The sequence below is a fragment of the Trichoderma evansii genome, assembly GCF_050947405.1.
Source record: "Trichoderma evansii strain SZMC 28006 chromosome Unknown GGI43scaffold_9, whole genome shotgun sequence".
NCBI classification, from domain to species: Eukaryota; Fungi; Ascomycota; class Sordariomycetes; order Hypocreales; family Hypocreaceae; genus Trichoderma; species Trichoderma evansii.
The window spans coordinates 901,596-926,113 of NW_028145197.1; the positions used below are offsets into that span (position 1 = coordinate 901,596).

General features: G+C 47.3%; 7 protein-coding genes across 7 annotated transcripts; 4 read left to right on the top strand and 3 right to left on the bottom strand.

Annotated features, from left to right (window-relative positions):
• Nucleotides 1–1,477: 1,477 nt before the first annotated feature.
• GGI43DRAFT_374223 (urea carboxylase-associated family protein) lies at nt 1,478–2,868 on the top strand. The gene is made up of 3 exons (XM_083202584.1): nt 1,478–1,816; nt 1,938–2,387; nt 2,484–2,868. Exons 1-3 carry the CDS (start codon nt 1,579–1,581, stop codon nt 2,696–2,698), a joined length of 903 nt encoding a protein of 300 aa, XP_083060998.1. The 5' UTR covers nt 1,478–1,578; the 3' UTR covers nt 2,699–2,868.
• A 71-nt stretch (nt 2,869–2,939) lies between these two features.
• On the bottom strand, nt 2,940–4,371 carry GGI43DRAFT_374087 (proteasome regulatory particle base subunit RPT6). Its single transcript, XM_083202583.1, has 2 exons — nt 4,046–4,371; nt 2,940–3,973 (listed from the first exon to the last, which is right to left on the bottom strand). Exons 1-2 carry the CDS (start codon nt 4,278–4,280, stop codon nt 3,039–3,041), a joined length of 1,170 nt encoding a protein of 389 aa, XP_083060999.1. The 5' UTR covers nt 4,281–4,371; the 3' UTR covers nt 2,940–3,038.
• Nucleotides 4,372–5,762: 1,391 nt separating this feature from the next.
• Nucleotides 5,763–10,033, top strand: GGI43DRAFT_404575 (calcium:hydrogen antiporter). Its single transcript, XM_083205942.1, has 2 exons — nt 5,763–8,875; nt 8,971–10,033. Exons 1-2 carry the CDS (start codon nt 5,867–5,869, stop codon nt 9,400–9,402), a joined length of 3,441 nt encoding a protein of 1,146 aa, XP_083061000.1. The 5' UTR covers nt 5,763–5,866; the 3' UTR covers nt 9,403–10,033.
• Nucleotides 10,034–11,713: 1,680 nt separating this feature from the next.
• Nucleotides 11,714–13,363, top strand: GGI43DRAFT_422768 (major facilitator superfamily domain-containing protein; the record flags this gene model as incomplete). The annotated part of the gene is made up of 3 exons (XM_083208151.1): nt 11,714–12,035; nt 12,096–12,193; nt 12,254–13,363. 3 exons carry the CDS (start codon nt 11,714–11,716, stop codon nt 13,361–13,363), a joined length of 1,530 nt encoding a protein of 509 aa, XP_083061001.1.
• Nucleotides 13,364–13,702: 339 nt separating this feature from the next.
• Nucleotides 13,703–17,159, bottom strand: GGI43DRAFT_422769 (uncharacterized protein; the record flags this gene model as incomplete). Its single annotated transcript, XM_083208152.1, has 6 exons — nt 13,703–15,076; nt 15,106–15,241; nt 15,299–15,513; nt 15,595–16,115; nt 16,178–16,772; nt 16,839–17,159. 6 exons carry the CDS (start codon nt 17,157–17,159, stop codon nt 13,703–13,705), a joined length of 3,162 nt encoding a protein of 1,053 aa, XP_083061002.1.
• An 805-nt stretch (nt 17,160–17,964) lies between these two features.
• Nucleotides 17,965–19,700, top strand: GGI43DRAFT_374314 (HET domain-containing protein). The gene has a single exon (XM_083202585.1). It carries the CDS (start codon nt 18,424–18,426, stop codon nt 19,585–19,587), a length of 1,164 nt encoding a protein of 387 aa, XP_083061003.1. The 5' UTR covers nt 17,965–18,423; the 3' UTR covers nt 19,588–19,700.
• A 2,548-nt stretch (nt 19,701–22,248) lies between these two features.
• GGI43DRAFT_374350 (P-loop containing nucleoside triphosphate hydrolase protein) lies at nt 22,249–24,311 on the bottom strand. Its single transcript, XM_083202586.1, has 4 exons — nt 23,917–24,311; nt 23,779–23,868; nt 23,377–23,706; nt 22,249–23,316 (listed from the first exon to the last, which is right to left on the bottom strand). Exons 1-4 carry the CDS (start codon nt 24,158–24,160, stop codon nt 22,286–22,288), a joined length of 1,695 nt encoding a protein of 564 aa, XP_083061004.1. The 5' UTR covers nt 24,161–24,311; the 3' UTR covers nt 22,249–22,285.
• Between the last annotated feature and the right edge of the window lie 207 nt (nt 24,312–24,518).

Consider the following 24,518-nt stretch of genomic DNA (forward strand, 5'->3'; position numbering starts at 1 on the left):
CGACGCTTGGCATGATATCAATACGACTTCTTGATACACATACTCATCGCCATGAGCACCACACACACCCCATATCTCACATTTATAATACTTTTTGCTGCTACTACCTACAATCGGCCCAATAGCTCAATCCCCAGAGTAAAACTTGCAAGACGGTCTCCAGAAAATGGAGAAGCGGGGTGACTCCGGGCAACTGTGGCCCAAGAGTCAATGTCCACAGTGAATTTCCCTCATCCGTGATATTGTCTAGCGATGGCTTCGAGCACTTATTGGTAATCCGAGATACATCAATACAGTATCTCATGTATAATTCTCTTCGTCAAACGCCCCTTTGGTCAAAAGCCTGAATATGAAGGCGATACGCCTCTTAGGCAGAGAGTCTCAGGCCCACAAAAGCTGTTGGAGAGAATTGAGACATCTAAAAATAAGAGCAACCTCCTCGCCTCGGATATGCGTGCCTTGCATATCCTTATTAAACATGTAGCTAAAAAGCGATAATGTCCATATCAGTTGATATGCTCCTTTCATTGAGATCTACCACACGGATCAGCAGCATCCGGGCTGTGTCTAGGACAAAACGGTAGATCACCTGTAGCGGGCGATCATGGAGAATTTTGTGTTGCGTTTTGAGCAGCGCGGATCGAACCGAGTGCATACATGCATTTCTTTTCATGGAACAGTTCAGATTGGGTGCCTAAAGTCAAAATGAAGGCTTTACATCTGATTGATTGATTTACCCTACACTTTTTGAGTCATATTGCCAATTTGGGGATGGGTGCTTTATGATAAGTCTCAGTATCGAATGATTTCTGTTTCTCCTCATCTTTAACAGCTGCAGGTTTCATCTAGGACAGTCTCTTTGAGACATAATCACTCTCTATCACACACAGAATTTTCTTTTCGATACTGCTACTGCATGCAATGCCAGATCGTTCACTACCCATCACATCACATCAAATGCTACCCCAATTCCCCAAATATTCCCACACCAACCCGATAAGATAGGCAAACGACTTTATCTGCCTCTCAAACCTCCCCAATTCACTATGCCGCCAAAATCCGCCCAGGGCGCGCCCTACCTACAAGTACAATCTTTCTTCTTCTTCCACGCACGTAGTTTAAACACAGTATGCTGTGCTAGATAACGAGCCCCCTAATTTTTGCCCCAGAAAAACTACTCAGATAAAGCCTTTTTGGCGCGTAAAGAACCAATTTTGCGGAGGCGCCAAATCCCCGCAATGTAAGAGCTTGTGGTTCTACTTAGTCATCGCCTACCGCATTGTAATGAGGGTGATGGGGAGGGGGAATGAGGTGCGTTTTATTTGCGGTTGTTAGATTAAGGGCGCGATAATTGGGCTTTCATGAGGGTTGGGATAACCTTGTTCTAAGCTTCTTTGTAAAGATCTGTAACCATTGTCGAGACTCTCGGTAGAGCAAGACTATACCCGTTAACAACCAGTCTGAGATTCAATGTTAGTTGACGCATACGCCTCTCTCACCCGCTATCAAAACACTGATATAGAAAAAGCCTCAGACATTACCATCTTCAAAGAAACATTAGAGTAAAAAGCTCCAATCATGTCTCAATCCCCAGAAGAGCGCCTCAAGGCCCGCAAGCCTGTTCCCAAGCCCGTCCCGGCATATCTCCCAACTACCGGATCCCCCTTGGCCGTCGACAAGGATCTCTACGCAACCATCCAGCAGGCCCCACGAGTTCTCGTTGAGGAGTTTACCGTGCCGATTCGATCAGGCATAGCTTGGGAGGCACCAGCAGGATCGATTATTGAAATCAGCACTCCTGAGGGACCGCAGGTTGGTAAGTTGTATCTTATTGTTGCTGTACTTCTATATAGATGTCACTCTGCGTTATTCATATAAACCTTTAATAAAGTTCAACACTATAAACAAATTATATACAAAACTAACATGTATAAAAGGCGATCTCAACATCTGGAACCGCCACAACCCTCGCGAGCGCTTCTGGGCCAGCCGTACCCGCCAGCTTCACTCCACCCACGTCACCACCCATGACCGCCTTTGGTCCAACCTCCCCTACATGCGACCCCTTGTCACCATCATCTCCGACAGCCTGGCATGGTACGGCGAGGATGAGAATGGCGGCCGCGTGCACGACCTGTTGGGCACACGCTGTGACCCGTACATTAACACTGTGTTGTCTGGATCTCAGTACGACTTCCATTGCCACTCGAACCTGAGCCGTGCCGTGTCCAAGTGGGGACTGAGAGAGGATGACGTCCACGATGTGTTGAACCTATTCCAGGTTACTGGTCTAGATGACAAGGGTCGATATTTCATGAGTCCTTGTCCTGCTGAGAAGGGTGATTCTATTGAGTTCCTGGCAGAGCAGGATGTCCTCATGGCGCTGAGTATGTTTGATATCCACATCTAGTCCCATGACTGCATAATAGGTCCGAAGTTTTTTTTTGAAAATACGAGTTTAACTGACCGAATGCTTTTCATAGGTACTTGTCCCGGCGGCGATCTCTCCCTCTGGGGCTTTGGAAGCGATAGCGAGAAGGAGATGATCAAGGTTTGCCGTCCCCTGCACGTCAAGGTGTACCAGCTCCAAGATAAGGAGCTCTTGCAGAAGAGCGGATGGAAGCCCGCAGAGACATCTGCATACAAGGGCAGGCATGGAGTTTTCTCCCCTGAAGGAGAGGCCGCTCAGCGAACATAAGATCAGTTTCGGGAAAGTATAGACATAGAGTATACATCGCTGCTGTTCTTTTATCTACTAGCACTGGGGTAGTCCAACATATTAAGCGGGGGAATAGAGATACTCGTCTCTTATTAGGTAGTGTTGTATGATACATTTTCATTACTCATCTGGCACATATCTAAGGATGGTGACAAGGTGGGAAGCTAGGGGTTGATACCCGAATAATGGTATAATTCAACTATCCATGCAACTCCAATTCCGTTACTGCCATTCTGTTCTATAAAACAAAACCGAGGGCGCGGCATACAATTTTTGGTGTGTATATTTTTGTATGTATTTGCTGAAAAACGCGACCCAATTACTTCCACAGCTTGCCCAAAGAGACCTCCTTATCATCATGCTTGTTGAGAATCTTGGCCGTTGCCAGCTCAAAGTCCTCTTGTGTGACGTGTACTCTTCTCTCACGGAGGGCGTACATGCCCGCTTCTGTGCACACACCCTTCAACTCGGCTCCGGAGCAGCCATTCATCTTCTCTGCAATTTTGGTGAGGTTGATGCCTCTGGTCAAGTTCATCTTTCGGCTGTGGATTCGGAGAATGTCGGCTCGTGCCTCGATGCTTGGCGGGGGGAACTCGATCTTTCGGTCGATACGACCGGGTCGCAGCAGGGCGGGGTCGAGAATGTCGAGACGATTAGTGGCCATGATGACCTTGATGTTTTTGGTGGGCTCGAAACCATCCAGCTGATTCAGCAGCTCCAACATGGTTCGCTGGACTTCAGAGTCACCACCTGATGAGCCCTCTACTCGAGAGGAACCAATGCTGTCGATTTCGTCCATGAAGATGATTGATGGGGCATGCTCTCGGGCCATGATGAAGAGCTCTCGGACCATTCGGCTACCCTCACCAATGTATTTCTGCACCAGTTCTGAACCAGAGACTCTGATAAACTTGCAAGCTGTGTGGTGGGCCACAGCTCTGGCCAGCAGGGTCTTTCCTGTACCTGGGGGTCCATATAGCAGGACACCCTTGGGCTGGGCAATACCCAAAGACTCGAACAGCTCCGGGTGCTTAAGACCCAGCTCGATAACCTCCTTAATCTCCTTGATTTGCTGATCCAATCCACCAATCATGTCGTATGTGCTGTCGGGGACCTTTTCTACCATCATGAGCGATACTAGGGGATCGACCGATGACGGCAGCATCTTCTCCAGCTTGTAGCTGTCTGACAGCAGTGTGACTCTCTTTCCGGGGGTAAGCTTGGCGATTTCGACATTATCGGAGACGTCGACGACTGGGGTAAGAGGATGGTTAGTAGCTGCGGGCGGGTCGGTGTTTTATAAGGATGATGATGGTGATGACCAACCATATTTGCCTTCGGGATGTACCTTGACGAGAACCTTCTTGGTGCTCATCACTTTGACAACCTCTCCGACGTAGGATCCGGGCTGTTGTAGCAGGCCCAGCTCTTCTCTCAGTAATCGGACACGGGAATTGTAGTCATTGCGTTGGGCTTCGAGACGGCGGAGAGCAGCTTGACCCTTGAGGATCTCTAGCTTCATCGCCTCGATCTTGTTACGGTAGTACTCGTCGAGCGCCATCTTGGGCGGGCTCTGGGTGGTGTTGCAAAGGGAGGAGAAGAGAGAATCGGTAGCGGCACTTCGGGGGAATCTGCTGCGGTTGTGATATGCGTCGTCAAGATGATCCTCGTATAGAATGCGGAATGGTAGGGAGTTGCTGCTTAGTGTACAGACGAATTGGGGCCAAGTTGAAGCTGCACAAGGCTACAGCTGGTGCTCGTAAGCCAGGCGGCCTAGCAGGGCGGGCTGTCGTTGGGCAGCGGAATATCCATCTGCCGGGCTCCGCCCAGCCTGAGCTGAGCTGAGTTGACCTGCTGGTAGTACTTCGGTGTAGCACCGTACTAACAAGCTTGTGTACCCAATAAAAAGTGGTAGAATGCCAAAAGCGAGACTAGCTGAGGCATGCATGTCAAAAGCCACACCGTTTTAGTCTCAAGCTCGAGCGTCTGTATGTACATATCGTGGTTGCATGTCATGCTAATGTATGTAAGTCTTTTGCGAATGTCGATGAACAAGATCCATCTGTATCTACCCACTCGAAGCCACTATTTACCATTCACCGCTACCAAAATTCACTAGAGCTTGCAAAATGTTGAATAATCTGGAGCGCATAAGAATTCCCCATACTCGTAGTATCCATTGGGTAGCAACTGGCGCGTTTTTAATCATCTTGTCCATCGTGCCACCGCCAGAGATAAGCACAATGACGTTGTTCATAGCCGCCAAGAGCAGGCCTTGCAGGTCACGAACTGGATGAGCCCCGGCGGATCACAAGATATGCCAGGCGATAAGTCGCAAAAGTCGTGCGAGCGGCCCGCCAGACGGTCAAGAGCCCAAGGATGCCCTGTTTTTGTTTTTGTTTTCCTCTTCCCCAGTCTTTGTTTTCTCGAGCCTTTCATTGTGCCCAAGCAAGGGAGTGCTGCATGCCATGCAAAAAGCGGGCTGCGCGTATTAGTGTGTCATCCTGCAGAAGCTCAGCGCAGCTCCTCCGCAAATAGTACGGCTGAAGAAGTCAAGGGCAGCAGTTGAGGTCGTCTAAATTATCGCTAGTCTAGTTGACCTTGGCACAGGCGATACAAGATCCGGGCCTTTTACTCGGTAGGCGCTGCGAAGTGTCTTTTAGAGTTCCATCGTTGGTCGTCGTTGGTCGGTCTGGCAAGAGGTGAAGCCGAGCCTCAGCTATACTAGCTTTAATTCTAATTAGCGCTGCCTGCTACTTCTACTCCAACCTCAACATCTTCCCTTCTCCAAGGCTCTATTAAACCACTTCACTACCATCAATCTTCCGTGACTCTTCCACGTCTTCTCTGCTCACGCTACCTCCACCCTTTACGTGTCTTTTCCCCATGTCTCCGATGCTACAAATTCAAGCCACCATCATCGACACACACTCTCCCTGATCCCGTGTTCAGAACCCCTCCACACTGCTAAGCTCACTAGCCCGATCTATCTAAGCCGCTGGGCGACAGGGATACCCTCGACCTTGGACGTTGTTATCTCATCTTTTTTTTCCCTTTTCTATTAGGCCTGCCTAGCTCTCGTCTAACAGGCGTGAGAAGCTCATCGTCAACTCTGTCGCGGCATCGTCGCTGCTCGCCTCGACCGCCATGGATCCTTCGCAGCAGGACAACGCGCCTCCAGCGCATCGCGCCAGCACTTCCTCCTCTGGCATGATGTCACCGACAGACACACGAACGAATCCCCTGTCCAGGCATTCGTCGATAATTGGCGAAGGCACGCCAGAAAACATCCAGTCGACAGACACCGTACGGCGGCGACCCGAGGGATATGGTAGGACAAACGATACTGTCATACCCAAGCTAGATTCTGAGGTTGTAGATGCTAACCCGTCAAAAGGCACCATCCAGGGGTCGTCGAGCATCCGAAGCAGTCAAACACTAGGCGAGCCTTCCATCGATCGCCAACAGGTAGCGCGAAACATTCAGTCTGTTGCAGGACGTTCTACGTCTGCTGCAGGCCCCGAAAGGAGTCAGTCTTACACTCGCCTGCGAAAGCCACCATTGTCACGGCGCACGTCAGCGAATACACCACACAAAGGCGCAGTGTTTTCCGTGGATGACGACGCCTACGAAGTCCAGGCAGATGCCGCCGAACGTCGCGCTGGTGGTTTCTCAACGCGCCGACGCCCGCAAGCTCCAGGACTCACCCGCATCCAGTCATATCGCAGTGCTGAAGAGGAGCAAGAAGACGAACGAGACGACGAACACAGTGTAGCGGGAGAAGAACACGAGGTGGAAGAGGAGCTACCGTTAGACGAGCATGTTGACTGCGAATCCGAAGGCGAAATTAGCGAGGCCGAAAGCTTCACCCTCAAAGACAGACAACAGGCCATTAACCAAACGCATCCGTTTGGTATTCGAGTTTGGAAGCCTGCGTTGTACAAGAAAGACAGATCGATTCAAAAGTTTGCCCAGGCAGATATTCATTCGACGCCTGGCGGAAGAGTAAGCAGCTGGTTACTTCTCTTTAACTTGGTCTGGACCATATTCTTTGGATGGTGGATAGCCTGCTTTGCAGCTTTTGGCGCAATCATCTGCCTTTTGTTTGCTGCCGCGCCCAGCGGCAGAGAGTATGGAAGAGTCCTGTGGGGTCTGGCGGGCTATATATTCTACCCCTTTGGCAAGTTTATCCGGCTTGAGAAGGACGAGGCCTACTTGGACGAAGACCAGGATGAAGGCAGAAGCATCTCAGAATACGAGCAATGGCAGAATGGCGACCTGGAATACGGCCGGCTATTCTTTGGACCTGATCGACACCGTTCCATCATCGGTCGCTCCAGGAGGAGCTTGGACTCGGAGCCACCTAGTGAGACAGAGAGCTTACTGGGACGAGGACGTCGCAGGGAGTCTAGCGATCTACACCCTCGCTTGAAGCGAAGGCTGTTTGGCCGCGGAGAGTGGAATATTGGTCGCATCATCTTCTTCATCTTCTTCTACTGCCTTATTTCACCCTCTTTGATCCTCGTGTCTGGCATCTGCTGGTTCCTCGTCTTTTGGATTCCCATGGGCAAGGTAACCATGCTGCTATTTGACCACCTCAGGCGACATCCTCTCGCTCTATCCTTTGAGTCTCACATTAGCTACGCTCGAGTAGACGATGCCCCAGACTCATCCATCCTGGTTTGCACCTATCGTGCCGTTGGCTCAAAGTACTGGAAGTATACCATCGATGGTACAAACATCTTCCTCATCAATCTCATGGTCGTTGTGGTCTTTGTCATTGGCGACTGGGCCATTCTGGATCGAACCCTAGGATTGGAGATTCTCATTACGTCGCCCGCCTTCTTGTTTGCTGCAGGCTTGCTTTCTATCATCCCGCTAGCATACTTTATTGGCCAGGCCGTAGCATCCATCTCTGCTCAGTCCTCCATGGGCTTGGGTGCTGCTATCAATGCCTTCTTTGCCACCGTTGTTGAGGTTTTCCTGTACTGCGTTGCACTGAACCAGGGCAAAGGACAGCTTGTTGAAGGAAGTATTGTGGGAAGTATCTTTGCCGGTATCTTGTTCTTGCCGGGCATTTCCATGTGCTTTGGCGCCCTGAAGCGAAAGACCCAGCGATTCAACGCCAAATCGGCCGGTGTGACATCTACCATGTTGCTCTTTGCCGTGGTTGGCGCTTTTGGTCCGACGCTATTCTACCAAATATACGGCTCCCATGAGCTTAACTGCATGGACTGCGAGGACTATGCCTATGGTGGTCTCACCGGTGACGGCGCTGCAAGGGACTGTCGCCGGTGCTACTTTTCGCAAGTGCCTGCTCTCGACGACCGATTTTATCTCGAGGCCGTGCGACCATACTGCTATGCAGCAGCGTTCTTACTCTTCTTCTCATATCTTGTCGGACTCTGGTTTACTCTACGTACTCACGCTGCCGTCATCTGGAATGCAGAGATTGAAGAAAAGAGACACGAAGAGGCTATGCATGCGTCCGCCACTCTTCGACCCCCGCATCAGCCATCTACGGCCGAGGGTACCGGGGCTGATATACGCGATTCGCATCTCTACAAGCGCATCTTGGGCCAGTCTCTAAAGCAGGTGGGCTTACCGGACGGCTCCCGGCCGAGCTCCACGACTGCCCAGGATGCTGGTAATGCCAACGGTTTAAACACCACTCCTCACGTGGTGCCGCCCAAGGGTGCTGCTGATGAGGATCAGCCTCCCTTGCGCCCAACGATCAAGGTTCCCGGTCTCAGCCACGTCGACAACAGCGTTCTCGTACGTGAAGTTGCCGAGATCGCAGCCACAGCGGCTACAATTGCTTCCCGTGACCGATATGCGCATAAGCCGTCCAGCACCGGCGTTGCTACGCCGCGACCGCACGGCGCAAGCCGGGCAAGCCACCTCCATGATGTTGAAGAGGACGCCGCTACTGCGGGGGCTGCAACTGCTCACGCAGGGGGCCATGGAGGCCACGACGCGCCAAACTGGAGCCGCACCAAGAGTACTGTGATCCTACTGGGGGCCACCATCTTGTATGCCATAATTGCCGAGATTCTGGTCGACACTGTCGACGTCGTGCTGGAGAGCTTTGCCATTGACCAGAAATTTCTCGGACTGACCCTCTTTGCTCTAGTCCCCAATACTACCGAGTTTTTGGTAAGCACAAAGCGGATCATTCCCACCCAATCCCCTGAACCCGTGCCCACGTTCCTTTTTTTTTGTCTGGGCTGACACTAATTGAATTTGTCTAGAACGCCATTTCTTTCGCCATGAACGGAAACATTGCACTATCGATGGAGATTGGCTCCGCATATGCTCTCCAGGTGTGCCTGCTTCAAATCCCTTGCCTGGTACTCTTCTCGGCTGTCTTCCCCAATATTCCCGTGGGAGGTGATGCCGCCATGTACACATTTTCTTTGCTCTTCCCGCAATGGGACTTGGTTACCGTTGTCTTGTGCGTATTCTTGCTCAGCTATGTGTACGGTGAGGGCAAGAGTAACTACTTCAAGGGCACCATCCTCATGCTGACGTACCTTGTGGTGGTGATTGGGTACTACTTCAGCGGCTACACCGAGGGAAGCATGGGGTTGCAGCGGTTCGATGTGATGGGAGCCGATGGCAACTACCAGAAGTTTAAGACGATTGGCAGATCAACAAACGGGAGAGCGTTCCAAGTGATTTGAGCCAAGACTGCGGGGAGCTGCAGCAGCAATTTTTCATCTCGTTAGTTTGATAAAATATCCGCCGGGGTCGAACAACAGGCTGCATTCGCCGGATAGCCTTGTTCATCTGTGTTTCTTTTCCAGTTCTTTTCCTCTTTTTTTCTTGCCCTAACCGGCTTTTGGGAAAGTGGGTGCTCCATCTTGCAGCGTGGGTTACCTGCATGATTTTTTTTTCTTCCTCTTTTTCTCTTTTTGGAGGGGCAAACTCCTGGGGTATTTGTCTTGTTTTGCAGAGCCGGCATGTTCCTTTGAGCGAATCGGGTGCATTTTCTCATTCTGTCTTTTTCTTTGTCCATCTTTCTTTTGTCGTCACTACTCTCTCATATCTATAGCATGGCTTGTTCGACATTGTTTCACAGGATGGCAGGCTGCAAGGCAGTTGCATGTATTTGTGTAATACTTAGGTTGAGTCTCGTTTTTACGTTTGTTTCCTTTTATTGTTTCCTTTTCTGTCTTTAGTTTTACGCGACAAGCCTGATGTGGCATGAAGTCGACAGATGCATCTCTATAACAAAAAGAATTTCTCTTGTCTTGTCAACCATTGTACTACTGCGTGTTCCCATCATATAAAATGCCACCATGACCACCTTGACTGTCGAAAGCATGAATTAATATAAATCCCTGTATGAGCCGCGTGACCAGATGCATCTTTCACTCTCACTCTCAGTCATTCTCTCTTGAAACATGTGCCTGGCCTGTCCGGAGCACGACGGAAGCTCTCCAAAGAGGAATGGCAGCCGCCCAAGACAGCATGTTCTAGATCTTCTCCACTAACAAGGTCAACCATACACACACACGAAGTTCCAGTTTTCCACTAACGCGGGAGACGATTTTTAGCTCCCGGAGAGAAAAAATAGGGTATTCCTTTGCCCGAATAGGAAGCGCTGTGCATATCTTGCATGAGGACCCTGGATGGGGTGGTGGCAGCGCTTTTATTGGAGCAGAGCAGCAAAAACGTTGCTCTGCTGCTCTCAGCAAATGGCTTTTTCCTAGCTGTGCCCCTTTGCTAATGCTAGTGAATAAAGGTGGTTCTATTAGTGCAGCTTGAGAGGAGCTTGAATAAAATTGGCGTCTACATAGTAAGAAATTAAAGTAGAAGCATATAAAAAACACGTGGGAGCAAAGAAGAGAAGGGATAGGCATGTATGTAGTGCTATATCGTGGTTTTACCGCAAGTTCGCCCAGCCCCATAATTCGTGCGTCCGGCATCGCGATGCGATAAGGCGTATAGCTGCTTAGAAGTAGACAAAAAAAGGAACAAGGGGGTTGGATGGATAGCTCAGCTGACTATCTTAGTTTTTCATCTTTTTAACCCCTTCCTTTTTCTTCTTCTTCTACTACTGTAATACTGATACTCCGTGATGCTGCTAGGCAGATGGAGATGGGCTGCTGGAGTTACCCTTTCCGGGCGGCTGGACTCGCACATACCGACGGGGGGCTGCGAATTTTTGGTGTTCATACCCTAGCTCTTTTTTTTCTCTAAGCGCCTCTTCTATGGTCCCTGGTTTTGGTAGTAGGAAAGGAAAAAGTCATGTCTAAAGTTGGGATCCTTGCTTGATATTACTCGATGATTACTACTACTAGTAGTAATAATGATGGCAGCAGATTTGCTAGTCATGTCAAAAAGGGAAAACTAAACTAATTCGTAATGGAAACCCACGGATGAGGCCCCTGTTCCTGTTCCGATATATGCACACTCACACAAAGAGCGTGCGGCTACTTTGTAGTAGGTATTACGGGCGATGGGTAAAGTGCCGAAAGCCAGGGTTTAAAGAGAGTGACATCTGACAAGCCGAAGCTAGGAAGGAAGATTAAAGTTTTTTTTTCTTTCCATCTCCAGTCTTCTTTTTGTGGTTCCAGGTTTGGGCATGACCGCCGGGTGGTGCTCCGTATGATGCTAGTAGGTATCGTGAGGGTGGATTTTGGGGGGAGGCTGGGTATATAAAGCTAGAGAGATGGAATGAGATCGAGGGAAAGGGGCGAGCGTGATCGTGATCGTGATTGTGTATCTGTCTGTTTGTCTGTTCGTCTTCTTTTTCTTCCTTTTCTTCTTCTTTTTTTAAGTCTGAGCAAAGAAAGATACTTGGAGTTATCTGTTTGACAGCTTCATCTAGCATCTTCAGCGCAAATCTTTGTCATTGTCATATATCAGAATTTCAAATCACAGCAGGAGTTCAAACGTCGGTTTATACATACAGAAAGACAGACAGACAGATATACATCACTTCACACTTAGCAAATCTGTTTACGGGCTTCCGCCGAGTGCACCTCAATGCCTACGGTCGAGCCCATCTTCACCGAAATATCCGCCTCGACGTCGCCAACAGTGACGTCGCCGTCCTCGCCAACCCCCACGGTTACGTCTCCAAGCGACCAGAATCTCAGTTCTCTGGCGGACATTAATAAAAGCAGCGAGAATGAGAAACGTGCAAGCGATGCTACTGCGGTAGTGGAGATTCGTCCGGATGATGTGGAGACTCAGCGTGAGAACCAGGATCAAGACGAGCAGGACCTTTCTATTCCGCCGCCGGATACAAGCAAAGATGCGTGGCTTTTCCTGGCGGCTTGCTTTATGATGGAAGCCATGGTATGGGGTAAGTTGCGTGACGGATATATTGAGTATCGACAAAGATGCTAATTCGAGGATTTACCAGGCTTCCCTTTTGCCTTTGGCATCTTTCAAGATTACTACCGCACTCACGAACCATTTGAAGGCTCGTCCAAGACTGCCATCATAGGAACTTGCGCCACGGTAAATACTGACAACCGCATTCTTTAACAAAAGAGATGAACTAACGAATTCTTCAACCAGGGCATCATGTATCTCGACGCTCCCCTCGTCATCGCCCTCGCTCGCCTCTATCCCAAGCAAGGGCGCTGGAATCCCACCATCGGCCTGCTCATGATGTGCGTTGCCCTTGCGCTCTCCTCGTTCTCAACAAACACAACGCACCTCATCCTCACGCAAGGCGCTCTATACGGCATCGGCGGCTCCATCGCCTACAACCCATGTCTCATGTATGTAGACGAGTGGTTTGATCGCCGCAAGGGCCTGGCCTATGGCCTGATGTGGTCAGGAACGGGTCTTGGAGGCTTCACCATCCCGCTGGTGCTCGAGGCCTTGCTCAACCGCTATGGTTTCCGCGCCACGCTGCGAATATGGGCTGTGGCTCTCTTTGTCATGACTATGCCGTTGGTCTATTTTGTGAAACCTCGTCTGCCGCCGTCAATGACAGCTCATATCAAACCGTTAGATTGGGGTTTTATGAGAAATCGCGTCTTTGCTATATACCAACTGGGCAATGTTATCGAAGGCATGGGGTTCTTTTTACCGGGAATTTTCCTCCCGACTTATGCGCAGGACATCCTCGGCGCAGGCTCTTTTGAGTCTGCGGCTACCCTGCTGGTGCTCAACATCGGATCAGTAGTTGGGCCCGTCACGATGGGGACGCTGGTCGACAGGCTACATGTTACGACCTGTATTCTGATATCAACCGTAGGAGCTGTTTTTGGTGTTCTTCTTCTATGGGGTCTGGGATCGAACATTGGCATTTTATATGTCTTTAGTCTCGCCTACGGCCTCTTTGCAGGCTCATTCACGACTTCGTGGCCAGGAATTATGAGGCATGTCGTCAAGGTGTCTACCGAAAGAGACAAAGCAGCTAGTGTTGGAGAACGTGATGGCGTCAGCGTGAGCAAGTATGATCCGCTCATGGTGATTGCGTTCCTCTCCATTGGCAGAGGCGTTGGAAACATTGTATCGGGCCCGCTGAGCGAGGCTCTGATCAGGGGTATGCCGTGGCAGGACCAGGCTACTGGGGGGTATGGAAGCGGATATGGCGTTTTGATTGCGTTTACGGGTGCTACGGCGTTTGTGGGATGTGTGGGCTTTGTTGCAAAAGAATTGGGATGGATGGAATAGATGGGCATGTATTACGGGCTTATGACTTTTGGCTTATATATAACAAAAATTTGAAGAATGGTATTCATGTTGACACTTAAATTGATACTTGCAGCTTATTCACATAAAATTGACAATTCTACTACTTCAATTACTTTGTATCAATAAAATTACGTAGTTATGAAAGCGGAACTTATAATAGATGCTTCGTGAAAGTTGACCCACATGTTTAAGAAGATATTCTGCCAGATGGAATGAGGTTACGTGCAAAGCAAAGGTCTATTTGACACTCGATATATATTCTTGCATTTTAATTTATATAAACAACATCTGATAAAGCTATATAAAGAGGGAGAAGATTCAAGCATATTTTGTGAAAAGCAAGGGGAATTTTTGAGCAAGCCATTCTCTATCAGCTTTTTCATACCCAGTAAGCCCAAACGCTCCATACCATCCCTTTTGCATAAGTTTAGCGCCTTTCTGGAGAAGCAGCTCAGCAACATCTTTATGACCCCTTGATATTGCGAAGTAAAGCAGCTTGCTACCAAACCTTCCCTTTACCTTCGGCCAAAGGTCCTTCTCAAAAATCTTTTCAATAAGCTCCATATATCCATAGGATACTAGAGCATTAAGCAATAAATTTTTCAGGCAATAAACTTTTTGCTTAGGATAAGTACATGTAGCCTTCTCAAAAACTAGCCGGATCATATCCTCATTGTAGTTGTCTACTGCGTATTCAACGGCTGTCATATGCTGGAATTGATCCTTTATAGTAAAATCAGCACCCTTTTCAAGAAGTAGTTGGACTATCGCTATATTATCTCCCGATGCCGCTTTTGCGAGAGGCGTCCAGTTAGAATTATCTCCATTATCAGGGTCTGCTCCATGGTGTAAAAGTAGCTGGACTGCATCCACATCGTCATTTGCCACTGCTAACAGCAGTGGGGTTTGGAAATATCCATCGTCCATGCTAAGATCAGCGCCCTTCTCAAGAAGCCACTGGGCCGCATCTGTTTGTCTATTCCATAGTGCCCCACAAAGTGCATAGTAAAGACCAACAGGTCTCAAAGGGATATTTAAGATACTTGGCAGCTTTTTTATTAAATTTACAGCGCCAAAAAAGCCGGCCAGGTCCAGTGATGTCATGAGCATTGGTGGCATCCATTCAATATCCTCTGCTGCTTTCATCGCGTATATGGCCTGACCTGCAATCTCAACTTTCTCTTCATTTGTAAGGAAATCGCGAATGATTTGACTAGAATAGTTAGTCTCATTTGCATGATATACCCAGTTCATACATGCGTAGCCATAAAATGGGTTCAGTTGCAGGCTGTTCCAAAATACCTGGTTTTCACCAGGATAAATCAGAGAGTCATCAAATGTACCGCTCTCGAAGATATCAAATGTAAGGTATAAAGTACAAACATTTGCGATTTTGGTCTCTGCTTCAGGAAAAAACTTTTTTCGCATTCGATCAAAGTACTCTTGCGTTGTATAATGTACTAATCGTATGGCATTGCTCTCTTTGTCGACGGTAACCAATCCTAGGCAACTCGAGACTATGAGATCAAGTTCTAGGATACTATCATCGTCGAAAATTTGTGGGATTTTGTCGTGGTCTAGTTCCATATCCACTACTGGAGCATGTTGAAGCTCTATTGTTGTAAACCGCCTCTTTGCGTGGCAAAGCCAAGATAGAGCATTTTCTGCTAGACGGTGGAAACCTTTCTGATTCTTGATTCTCTCCATGTATCATCATAAACGCCTTTAAGTATTTCAAGTTTTTTGTCTTCGCCCCTCATTTCTCTTAATCGCTGGAATTTTTCTAATGCGTCCTTTATGCTTGCCACTGAGACCTTATCCTCCAGGACACCAAGATAGAGCTGGGCTAGCAGAAACCTAGATCGATGTGAGCGCACATTTAGCTAAACTTCCTCCAGTGAATTTAGCACTAACATTCCTTCAGCGGTATTTGCAATTTCAGTCTTTATTCGCTCTTTAAGATCGGTACTCTTATGGACATAGCGTGGATGTGTTGACATATAGCCATCGATATATTTGCATATATCGTCCCGACTGGCTACAATATCCACTAAAGTACACCTCTGGAACTCTTTTTCGATCTCTAAATTTGGTCGTGAGGTTGCGAAAATATTGATGTCGGCTTCTTCCTAGATTTTAGCGATACTGGATAGAAATAGAGATCGTTCTTGAATTTGACATTCATCCAGTGCATCGATCATTATAAAGACTCGAGAAAACGTTTTGACTACAGCTTTTAGAGCCCTTAGAATTTCTTCCAAAGATGGACGAGTATTCTCGCGGCTATGATTGTCATGAAGGGATTTCACAGCCTCAGGTAGCGGAAATTCGGGTGGACAAAGCTGTCTGAGGAGACTTGCCATAAATTTGTTGGCCGTTTGCTGGGCTTGACGGTTGAAATTATAAAAATTATACGCCACACCAACTTTTGGATCGTTGCTAAATCGGGAACGCAGATTTTCAATAACAATAGCGGTAAGAATTGTCTTTCCAGCACCGGGTATACCGGGGCAAATTAAGTTTTGTTTGCTTTTCGATAGCCAGCCTTGATATACTGCAGAATCCAAGAGCCACTGCCCGGTACCCTCCTGGTGTCTGTTAAAGTAATCATTTTTCTGACTACTATAGTCAGAATCTGCTAGCCAGTTTAAAATTTTGAGATCCTGCTGTGAAATTATGTGGGATCTGATGTCTTCGACGTTTGTGTTAATATTGGCTACATTTTCTGCAACTATAATTTTATTAGGACCAGCTTTGCCCTCAAATGCTAGATAGAATATGGGGGCAGCTGACCTTCTATAAGAACTTCGCCAAGTCTCGGTTCAACTTCAACTCTGCTTGGTTGAATTAAACCGAGAAGGTCTTTTGCATACGCAGCAGCTGCCATTGCGGCAAAGCCTTTCCACTTATCATTCTTATGGGAGTCGGAATAATCGCATATTCCGCGTATCACCAAGCAAGGGAAATTGTTCATTAACCCTGCTGCTTCCATTTCAAAGCAGAGGACGTCTTTCTCTGCCGAAAGTTTATCACGAAGAATAGCATCTTTCATAACCCGATTCGCAGAGGCGATAAGACCATAGTGTATTTCAGGATCATTCTCGTATTCCGTACGTTTACGACGTGAGACTAGATTGGGTTTGTCTTTCGCACATTCTGCTGCGCATTCTCCTTCTTTATGGACTATAGTGGATAGAAACAGCATATCGCTGGATGCCTCTGGTCGTCCAAATTTGTTTATCAGCCTCTTATTTTTTTCTAAGATGCCATCAATATCTTCTTTGAACTGATGTCCACGGCGCGTATGGTTAGTCAGGAGCGTTTCTGCCGTAGAACGCAAAATAGTTGGAGGTTTGTTTAAATGTCCGGTGTATTGAAAGGCCCCTTCCTAGATTGTCTTCCCGAAATCATATTGGAATATATCTCCATCTCCGCCGCCTGAGGGCGCGCTGACCACGACATCTCCCAGGCGGATATCATGCTTCTTGCTGGGTGCGCCCCCGCCAACGCCGACCAGAAGACCAACCTTAATGTTGGGAAAGTTTCGTAATAAGTTGGTCGCCACATTGGCGGCGGAAGCTATTCCTTGTTCCTGAGGAAGAACAGCAATAACAACATTATGCTCCTTAATGGAGCCTAAGATATAGTTGTTGGGATCATTTGGCGATTGATTCTCCAGGCGCTCATGCTCAGCATCAAGAAATTCCGCTGCCGCAATCTGCTCCATGCTTTGAGAACAGATCCAACCAACAGTATATTTCTTAGGATCAGACATTGTGCGAACGTCAATTATGCAGAATAATAGAGTCAGACACGAAAGATTGAAGAATCTTGGTAGACTATGTATGAAATTGGGCTAATGTTAGGCACCAGGCTCTAGATGTTGTATTTTATAGAGGCATTTTTGTTATTGGGCAGCCGCCTCTGGAATTTTTTTTTTACCGTCGTCCAATGATACCATGAGCAGCCCGCATCATGCATTACGTGGCCAAAATTCCTCTGTAGGCAGTGATTTGGCGATTTCATGCTACCTATCTAAGCTATTCACATTCGTTACATGGAAGCTGTCGAGTATAAGAGCGCTACTAGTAGATACATGTACTCATAAGACGCCAGGAACAATTAGAGCCGCTAAAAAATAGACCCTCGTCGATATAAAAATTCTCCAAGGTGTAATAATCCAGACAGGCAATCTGATTGTGGAAGTAAAAAAAAAAACAGAGGAAACCCCAAATAACGACCTACGTTTTACAAATACCCACACTCAACTAAACTACCTATGTATTAGGCGCATAAACGTGTTTTAAAGGTACATGTAGGTATCTGATGATTTCATGCTGTCTATCCAAGATATTAGCACGAGTGCTCATTTATACAGAAGCCGTCTCTGGGATTAAGTTACAAGGCTAATCATGAGGCGCCAGGTACAGCAGAGCCACTAAAAATTGGACCCGCGCCCTTCTAAAAACTTCTCCACCAACGTGAAATCTACAAAGTACCTTGGTAATTCTAGATGATGAAAAACAGAGGCTGTAAAATAAAAGAAGTAATATCAGGCCTCCATCCCAGTGTAAAAGGCCTCCAAACAAACCGGGTCTGTGGCGTTATTGTAGCAGAGCGCCGAGGCCGGCCATTATAGTATATAGATCTAGCTGGAAACTACCCGTTGGTTATATAGTAGCTAACTTCAAAGCTTTACTTTAAAGTTAACCTTAAATCGATTAAATTTCTTTACAAATTAATATAAACTTTAATATACCCGGGTATATTTGCTATAATAAATAACTAATATTAAGCTCTTGAAACTTTTTAATTAAAGTATATGGTTTATTTACATTAATTATTCTGTGAGTTTATGTAAATAAGTACTTACTTTTCATCAACTTATACTGCAACGCTGTAGAGAGTAGTTAAATATAGGTAGGCAGCACTTTGATGACATGGCGCGAGTGGATACTGTTACGTCCGGCTGGCTTCCAGGATGTAAACCTGTAAAGTACCTCTGAAAGCGGTACCTTCGTGCGGCCGGCCCAGTAATTATGATGTCGAGTACTGCAAACCCCCAACCTCGACACCGCTGTGGCGTCTGCCTCTTTGAGCTCCCGCCTGGTACGAAATCAATAAAAGCTGACCGGCTCATCGGTGCTCCGGGGAGAGCTCAGCTCAGGTCGCTGCGCTTGGATTTTGCATGGAAGATAGTGCTCGCCTCCAAATCCCGAGGGTGCCCCGTCTGCTCCAGGCTCGTTACGTTCCTCGAGCCTAAGTCGCCAGCAAAATTGATTTGGTCTAATGTCAGGCAAAGCAAGTTAGAGTTTGGCTCTGAAGAGTATGAGCTGATCTGGTGCGAGCTTCCTCAGGAGGATGGAACAGTGGCCGCTGGCATGCCCCCTGTCGAGCCTCTAACTGTCATCGAGTCGTTGGAGTGGGGAAAATATGTACCTCTGGTCCCCCTGGCGTGGAATCCAGACATTAATAACGCATCAATAAGCCCTGGGAATACAGGTAGTGGTGCTACGTTTCGACAGCTCGAGGCATGGCTACAGATGTGCCTCACCAAGCACCAAAGAGTCTGCAGTCTCGTGATAGATCAGCCTGGCACACATCTATATCCTACTCGTCTTCTGTCTCTCCAGGATGAAGGGCAGGTTCGTCTAGTACCAAACCCCGGTAATCATGTGCGATATGCTTGCCTCAGTCACAGATGGGGCCCAGGGACTAGAGATCTCTCCTTGAGCAGCTCGACGCTGGGTACGTATTGTCGTGGTGTTCCGACAGCAACTTTGCCCCAACTCTTCCAAGATGTCGTCTACACGACTCGGAGGCTTCAAATTGAGTACCTCTGGATCGACTGTCTGTGCATACCCCAAGATGATCTTCAAGAGTGGCAGAAAGAGGCTGTCAACATGGATATCATTTACAAGAATTCATTTCTCACCATCGCGGCCGCCTTTTGTGAAGGAAGCCACCAGACTCTATTTAGCGACCTACCCGCGAAATTCACCGAACATCGACTGCTTGATGACTACCCAGTGTATATTCGACTCAAGCGCCCACATGTAAAGGAGCTTAAATCTAACTCCGAGAAGGACATTAGTATGGTTACAGAGGAACCAACCCATCCACTGCTTGCCAGAGGATGGGTCTACCAAGAACAACTGTTGTCGCCCAGGATAGTAAACTTCACTGAAGCCGACATATCTTAGAGCTGCTGTTCACTGAACGCCTGCCAGTGTGGTTATGACGCACACGGGTGGCGGGAACGCGGAAGGCGGAATAAACCAGTGATGAGTAGAACCATCTCCTTCTAGACGTGGTGCGACGTTGTCGCAGAGTATTCGATGCTACGTTTGACGAAACCCGAGGACAAGCTGCCGGCATTTGCCGGCATCGCAAAAGACTACCAGCGGCTAGTGGAGCCAACCTTCACATATGTCGCAGGATTCTGGTGGGAGGAGATACAGAATCACTTTGCCTGGGAGACATGCACAAATAAGGGTCCAATACGACGCCGCCCGAGCAACCGAGTTGCGCCAACTTGGTCTTGGGGTTCTATTCAAAATCAGTTACGATATGGTTCCGGTATCTGAAAGCAATTTCAGCCAGCTCAAGTTTGTTCGCTTGACAATTGCCGGCTATCTCAGCACTGCAACACTATATTACGGCGGTGAATAGGCCAAGGTACTCGAGACATATCCAGCGGGAGCAGATTGGGATAGGAAGGTCCTGGGGTTTGTGTTTCAGAGCCCCAAAAGGATTATATGCGACTTCAGAACACTAGATTACCGTCTAGATTTGAAGGGCTCTGACTTTGTTCCCTCCGGAGCCGAGGTTTTCTTACTCCATGGTGAATTAAAGACACGCAGTTGCCTCGCGAGCGGAATTCTATTGCGAAAGCTTGGGAATGGTAACTATGAACGTATAGGATACCTTGAAAACTTTAGCCCTGAAACTATCAGCCTAAGCGAGAAGAAAATTCAAATCAATCTTGTATAGATAGACCTATTGTTACACATAGTGGAGACTAGTATAGAGGCCCCTGAGCCATTAGGGATCTATTACAGAGACTATCTCATTGAAGGTGCCAAGGCAGAACTTCTATATCATTCTGGCCTAAGCCAATCAGAGCACGAGAATTTAAGGGGTAAGTCGCTCATGCGCTAAAATACGTGCAAGCCTGAGTCCCCTACATTTTGCTTATACTTATCAAGTAAGCAAATGTTATCAAGGAACCCAGGTTGGACTTAAAGAGCTGACCGTTTACATAAAAGATTCTTCCTTAACGGCGCCTGCTATGTTATGGCCAAGTGACCTGAGACAATATGTGTTTGATTATTAACAATGCTTTGTTCTTCTTTTCTACTCTTTTTTCCTGAAGAGAAAAACACTAATAACTTTCGGCGACTAAGTTCTTCGCCCACTGGGGTCGCTTGACTTCATGCTTTAAAAACCATTGGATGAGTAAGACATTTGATGAGATGTTGAGGAAGCATCCCGTATCTACTCTCTATTATACAAAGGGTCAATATAACTTTCTATGTCGGAAGAAAATGAGCATTAGACAAGCAAGATCGTACTTTAGGTCGCGAGCAGTTGAGGGCTGGCAGTAAAGTCGTAATTGCTATCATACGGTCCTACTAAACTGGTAACCGTGAGCCTTGCTACAAGTTAGACCAGCGGGTAGAGAATAGTTACCTCTAGACGCAGGTCATTGAGCGTAACAGATTGAGAGAGTGTGTGTATGTGCCTATGATGTAAAAACATGCAGTACATTGAACTATGGTTGTTGCCTTATATTTGACGCCTGACTCCTCGATCACGCAGCAACTTGACTACATAGGCTTTTCATTGCGAGTTGCATTGCAAAGTGGCGTATCACCACTATTACCCTTAGCTACAATATTAGCTCTTTGATCAAGAAGCAGTTTAACCACATCTGCGTTTCCATTCCAAGCTGCAAGATAAGTGCCGTATTGCCTAATTTATCCTGCTTCCTGTTTAGCTTCAATATTAGCTCTTCGATCACGCAGCAACTTGACCACATCAGCTTTTTTATTCCGAGCTGCATTGTAAAGTGGCGTATAGCCCTCATTATCCTTAGCTTCGATATTAGCTCCTTGGTCAAGAAGCAGTTTAACCACATCTGCGTTCCCGTGCCAAGCTGCAGTATGAAGGATTGTACCGCCTGAGTTATCCTGCGTGGCCTCAATATTAGCTCTTCGATCACGCAGCAACTTAACCACATCTACGTTTCCATTCCAAACTGCATAAAAAAGTGGCGTACGACCGTCATTATCCTTAGCTTCGATATTAGCTCCTTGGTTAAGAAGCAGTTCAACCATACCTGCTTTTTCATTCCGAGCTGCAATATAAAGTGGTGTACGGCCATGTTTATTCTTAGCTTCAATATTGGCTCCTTGCATAAGAAACGATCCAGTCACATCTAAATTTCCGTCCTGAGCTGCAAGGTAAAGGAGAACCTCAATGTAACAGCGTAAGAGGGTGCACCACTGCGCCAATAACCCAAAAAGATCAGCTATATTAGCACTTTATGCTAATATACATGTACCCTCTACAACAGCTTATAAGGCATTCGGCCTTTACACACAGGCCCTGTAATCCCTGTTACAGCAGCTCTGTTACAGATATAACTAAGCTTTTAATATTTTATTTATAAGAAAGAAGATACTTTTACATATAATACTAGTAAGAATATATATATATCCTCACAGCCTGCACTAATTCTTACTCCAGGGCACTATTTTTAACCTCTTTTATAACAGCAGTAACTGCAGCACCCGCCGCTGTAGTAATAAAACCAATTAGTTAGGTTAAATAAATAACTTGGGTGTATAAAAGGTCTAGGAAGATATAGTAATAGTAAGTATTTTCTGCTAGGAATTACTACGCGGGGCTGACTTTGCCTGATATAGATAGTTTAATGACGTGTGGAAATTGAGGGACTCCAAGGTGAAGTGCCGTATCACCATTTTCGGTCCAGGCCTTAACCCGGTCGGCGTCCTTCTTGGCTTTCCTCTTGAGCATCTCCCTCTGCTGACGGTTCAACTCTTCTGCGAGGAGAATCATATTCTCACACTTCTCAGCTTGCCGCTTGAAGGCCTCCTGCTGGTTTTGCATGCTATCTTCGTACTTCTTGCGATCAACCTCCATCTGCTTCTTAAGTTCGAGGAGCTCACGCTCTTTACGCTCGTGTACATCTTTGAGGTCTTGCTTAAGCTTTGCCTGTTCTTCGTCACTGCGGCGGATGTTCTCCTTGAGCTCTTCGTACTCCTCCTTTAAAACGCGTTGCAACTCAGCATCGTGTTTCATCTCTTGCATCTGTGACTTCAAATGTTCCAGCTCGGCTTGGTGCTTCTTACGCTCACGAATAATATCTTCATTAAGTTGCACGCCCGCCTCAGTATCCTCGATTTGACGGCCCTTGTTGACAATCTCATCCTGTAGCTCAAGAAGGGTAGTTGAGCCTAAGGAGAGGATATGCTTGATGATTTTAAGGCAGCTCTCGCGCGTGCGGTCCAATCGGAAGATGCGACTACCCTTTTCGTGCATGTAACCCCAAAACTTTTTCGTCTCAATGAGTTCTTGCTCACGCTGCGCACCCGTAGCCTCATCAATAAGGCTCCACATACTGGTGGCGAGAACAACTGACGAGTATGCCTCCTCGCCGCATAGCTTCTTAAACATCGATAGGTTGCGGAGGGCTGAGCCAGCCATGCGGACATCAATGATGCGGTGCAGATAAATTATGCCGCTGAGCTTTGTGCCCTGTTCGAATGAGTCGCTAAGCCAGACGGCGATGTTTTGTATCACCTCTACATCAGAGCGGCTTGTGTCGTCAAAGCCTGGTGTATCAATAAGGTGAACGCGGACGTGATCATTAAGCATAAACTCGACATCCTCAACATCGGCAGTACCTAGCAGTCAACGTTGTTAGCTGGCCTATCCAGCGACAAAAGTTATGGCTATATTCCCACATGACTCTAAATTATGGCCGATCTTAACATTTTTGCCAGTACACAGGGAGATGAGAGAGCTCTTCCCAGCACCGGTGACGCCCATCACGGCGATGTATACGTGCTTAGTCTCGATCTGACCACTGGTGATGTCGGTCTTGGCTGGCGGTGACTTCTCAGCTTGACTTGGGAGCATCCGGTGGCTCTGATCTTCACTTCCATCTGTTATCTGAGACTCCTCAGGGTTAACACCTTCTGTATTCGACGACTGTATGGCGACTAGTTGATCTAGGAGCATTAGGCAACTTTGATCACCAGTTATATCTGTTGTCTGGGTCTTTTCGGAATCATCTTTCATTTATATCTAAACGTTAGTACCTATTAAAAAGAGAGATAATAATACATGTAGCAGCGAAGACATACCAGATACAGAAACAACTTCTTTCTTCTTGCCACTCCAAAACGGCGCGATGAAACTTTTGGCCCTCTCCAAGACGTCAGGTGGGAGAAGATCTAATTCTATTAGCATATCCTCCGTGGGTATCTCAGGAGAATACCTACCCTTGATCGTCTGCATTCTATCAACATCGCTCGCTGGCAGTGTGCCGAGCAGCGCCTTTGCATATGCTGCAGCCGCCATAGCTGCATAGCCTCGCCACTCCTTGAACCAATGCCTATCCGAGTAATCACAGATGCTGTGAATTACTAGGCACGGGAAGCTGTTCATTAGTCCTGCAGCTTCCATTTCGAAACACAAGACGTCGAGTTCCTCGGCAAGTATATCTCGAATCTGAGCGTCTTCCATGAATCCATCTGCCGAAGCGATCAGACCGTAATGGACTGCTAGATTGTCTTCCTCTTCTAATCGTATCGGTCGTTCTACCAATTCATCTAACGGTTGGACGAGCCCAATTGAATAGAGCTTATCGGAGCCTGGATCTGGCCGACTATATTCTTTCCGTAGCTTTTGATTTATTTGAAGGATATTGTTAATAGCTGTGTCAATATTATTCCCTTTTCTCTTGAACTTCGTGCCAAGTCCGGTTACAGCAGTTAGCAGAGCTCTGGGCGGTCGATTTAAGTATCTTGCGCTTTGGAAGCGCTTCTCCTATATCGTTCTCCCATAATCATATTGAACTACACCACCGTAATTATTTGTATTA

What these genes read in the sequence shown, in the direction of transcription:
- GGI43DRAFT_404575 (XM_083205942.1), top strand. Translation starts at nt 5,867, where the DNA reads ATGGATCCTTCGCAGCAGGACAACGCGCCTCCAGCGCATCGCGCCAGC. An exon ending in CCAATACTACCGAGTTTTTG is followed by an intron (nt 8,876 to 8,970) that starts GTAAGCACAAAG and finishes GAATTTGTCTAG; the next exon opens with AACGCCATTTCTTTCGCCAT.
- GGI43DRAFT_374223 (XM_083202584.1), top strand. Translation starts at nt 1,579, where the DNA reads ATGTCTCAATCCCCAGAAGAGCGCCTCAAGGCCCGCAAGCCTGTTCCC. An exon ending in TCCTGAGGGACCGCAGGTTG is followed by an intron (nt 1,817 to 1,937) that starts GTAAGTTGTATC and finishes CATGTATAAAAG; the next exon opens with GCGATCTCAACATCTGGAAC. An exon ending in GGATGTCCTCATGGCGCTGA is followed by an intron (nt 2,388 to 2,483) that starts GTATGTTTGATA and finishes TGCTTTTCATAG; the next exon opens with GTACTTGTCCCGGCGGCGAT.
- GGI43DRAFT_374087 (XM_083202583.1), bottom strand. Translation starts at nt 4,280, where the DNA reads ATGGCGCTCGACGAGTACTACCGTAACAAGATCGAGGCGATGAAGCTA. An exon ending in ACATCCCGAAGGCAAATATG is followed by an intron (nt 3,974 to 4,045) that starts GTTGGTCATCAC and finishes CTCTTACCCCAG; the next exon opens with TCGTCGACGTCTCCGATAAT.
- GGI43DRAFT_374314 (XM_083202585.1), top strand. Translation starts at nt 18,424, where the DNA reads ATGATGTCGAGTACTGCAAACCCCCAACCTCGACACCGCTGTGGCGTC.
- GGI43DRAFT_374350 (XM_083202586.1), bottom strand. Translation starts at nt 24,160, where the DNA reads ATGGAAGACGCTCAGATTCGAGATATACTTGCCGAGGAACTCGACGTC. An exon ending in AGAAGTTGTTTCTGTATCTG is followed by an intron (nt 23,707 to 23,778) that starts GTATGTCTTCGC and finishes TATAAATGAAAG; the next exon opens with ATGATTCCGAAAAGACCCAG. An exon ending in CGGCCATAATTTAGAGTCAT is followed by an intron (nt 23,317 to 23,376) that starts GTGGGAATATAG and finishes GTTGACTGCTAG; the next exon opens with GTACTGCCGATGTTGAGGAT.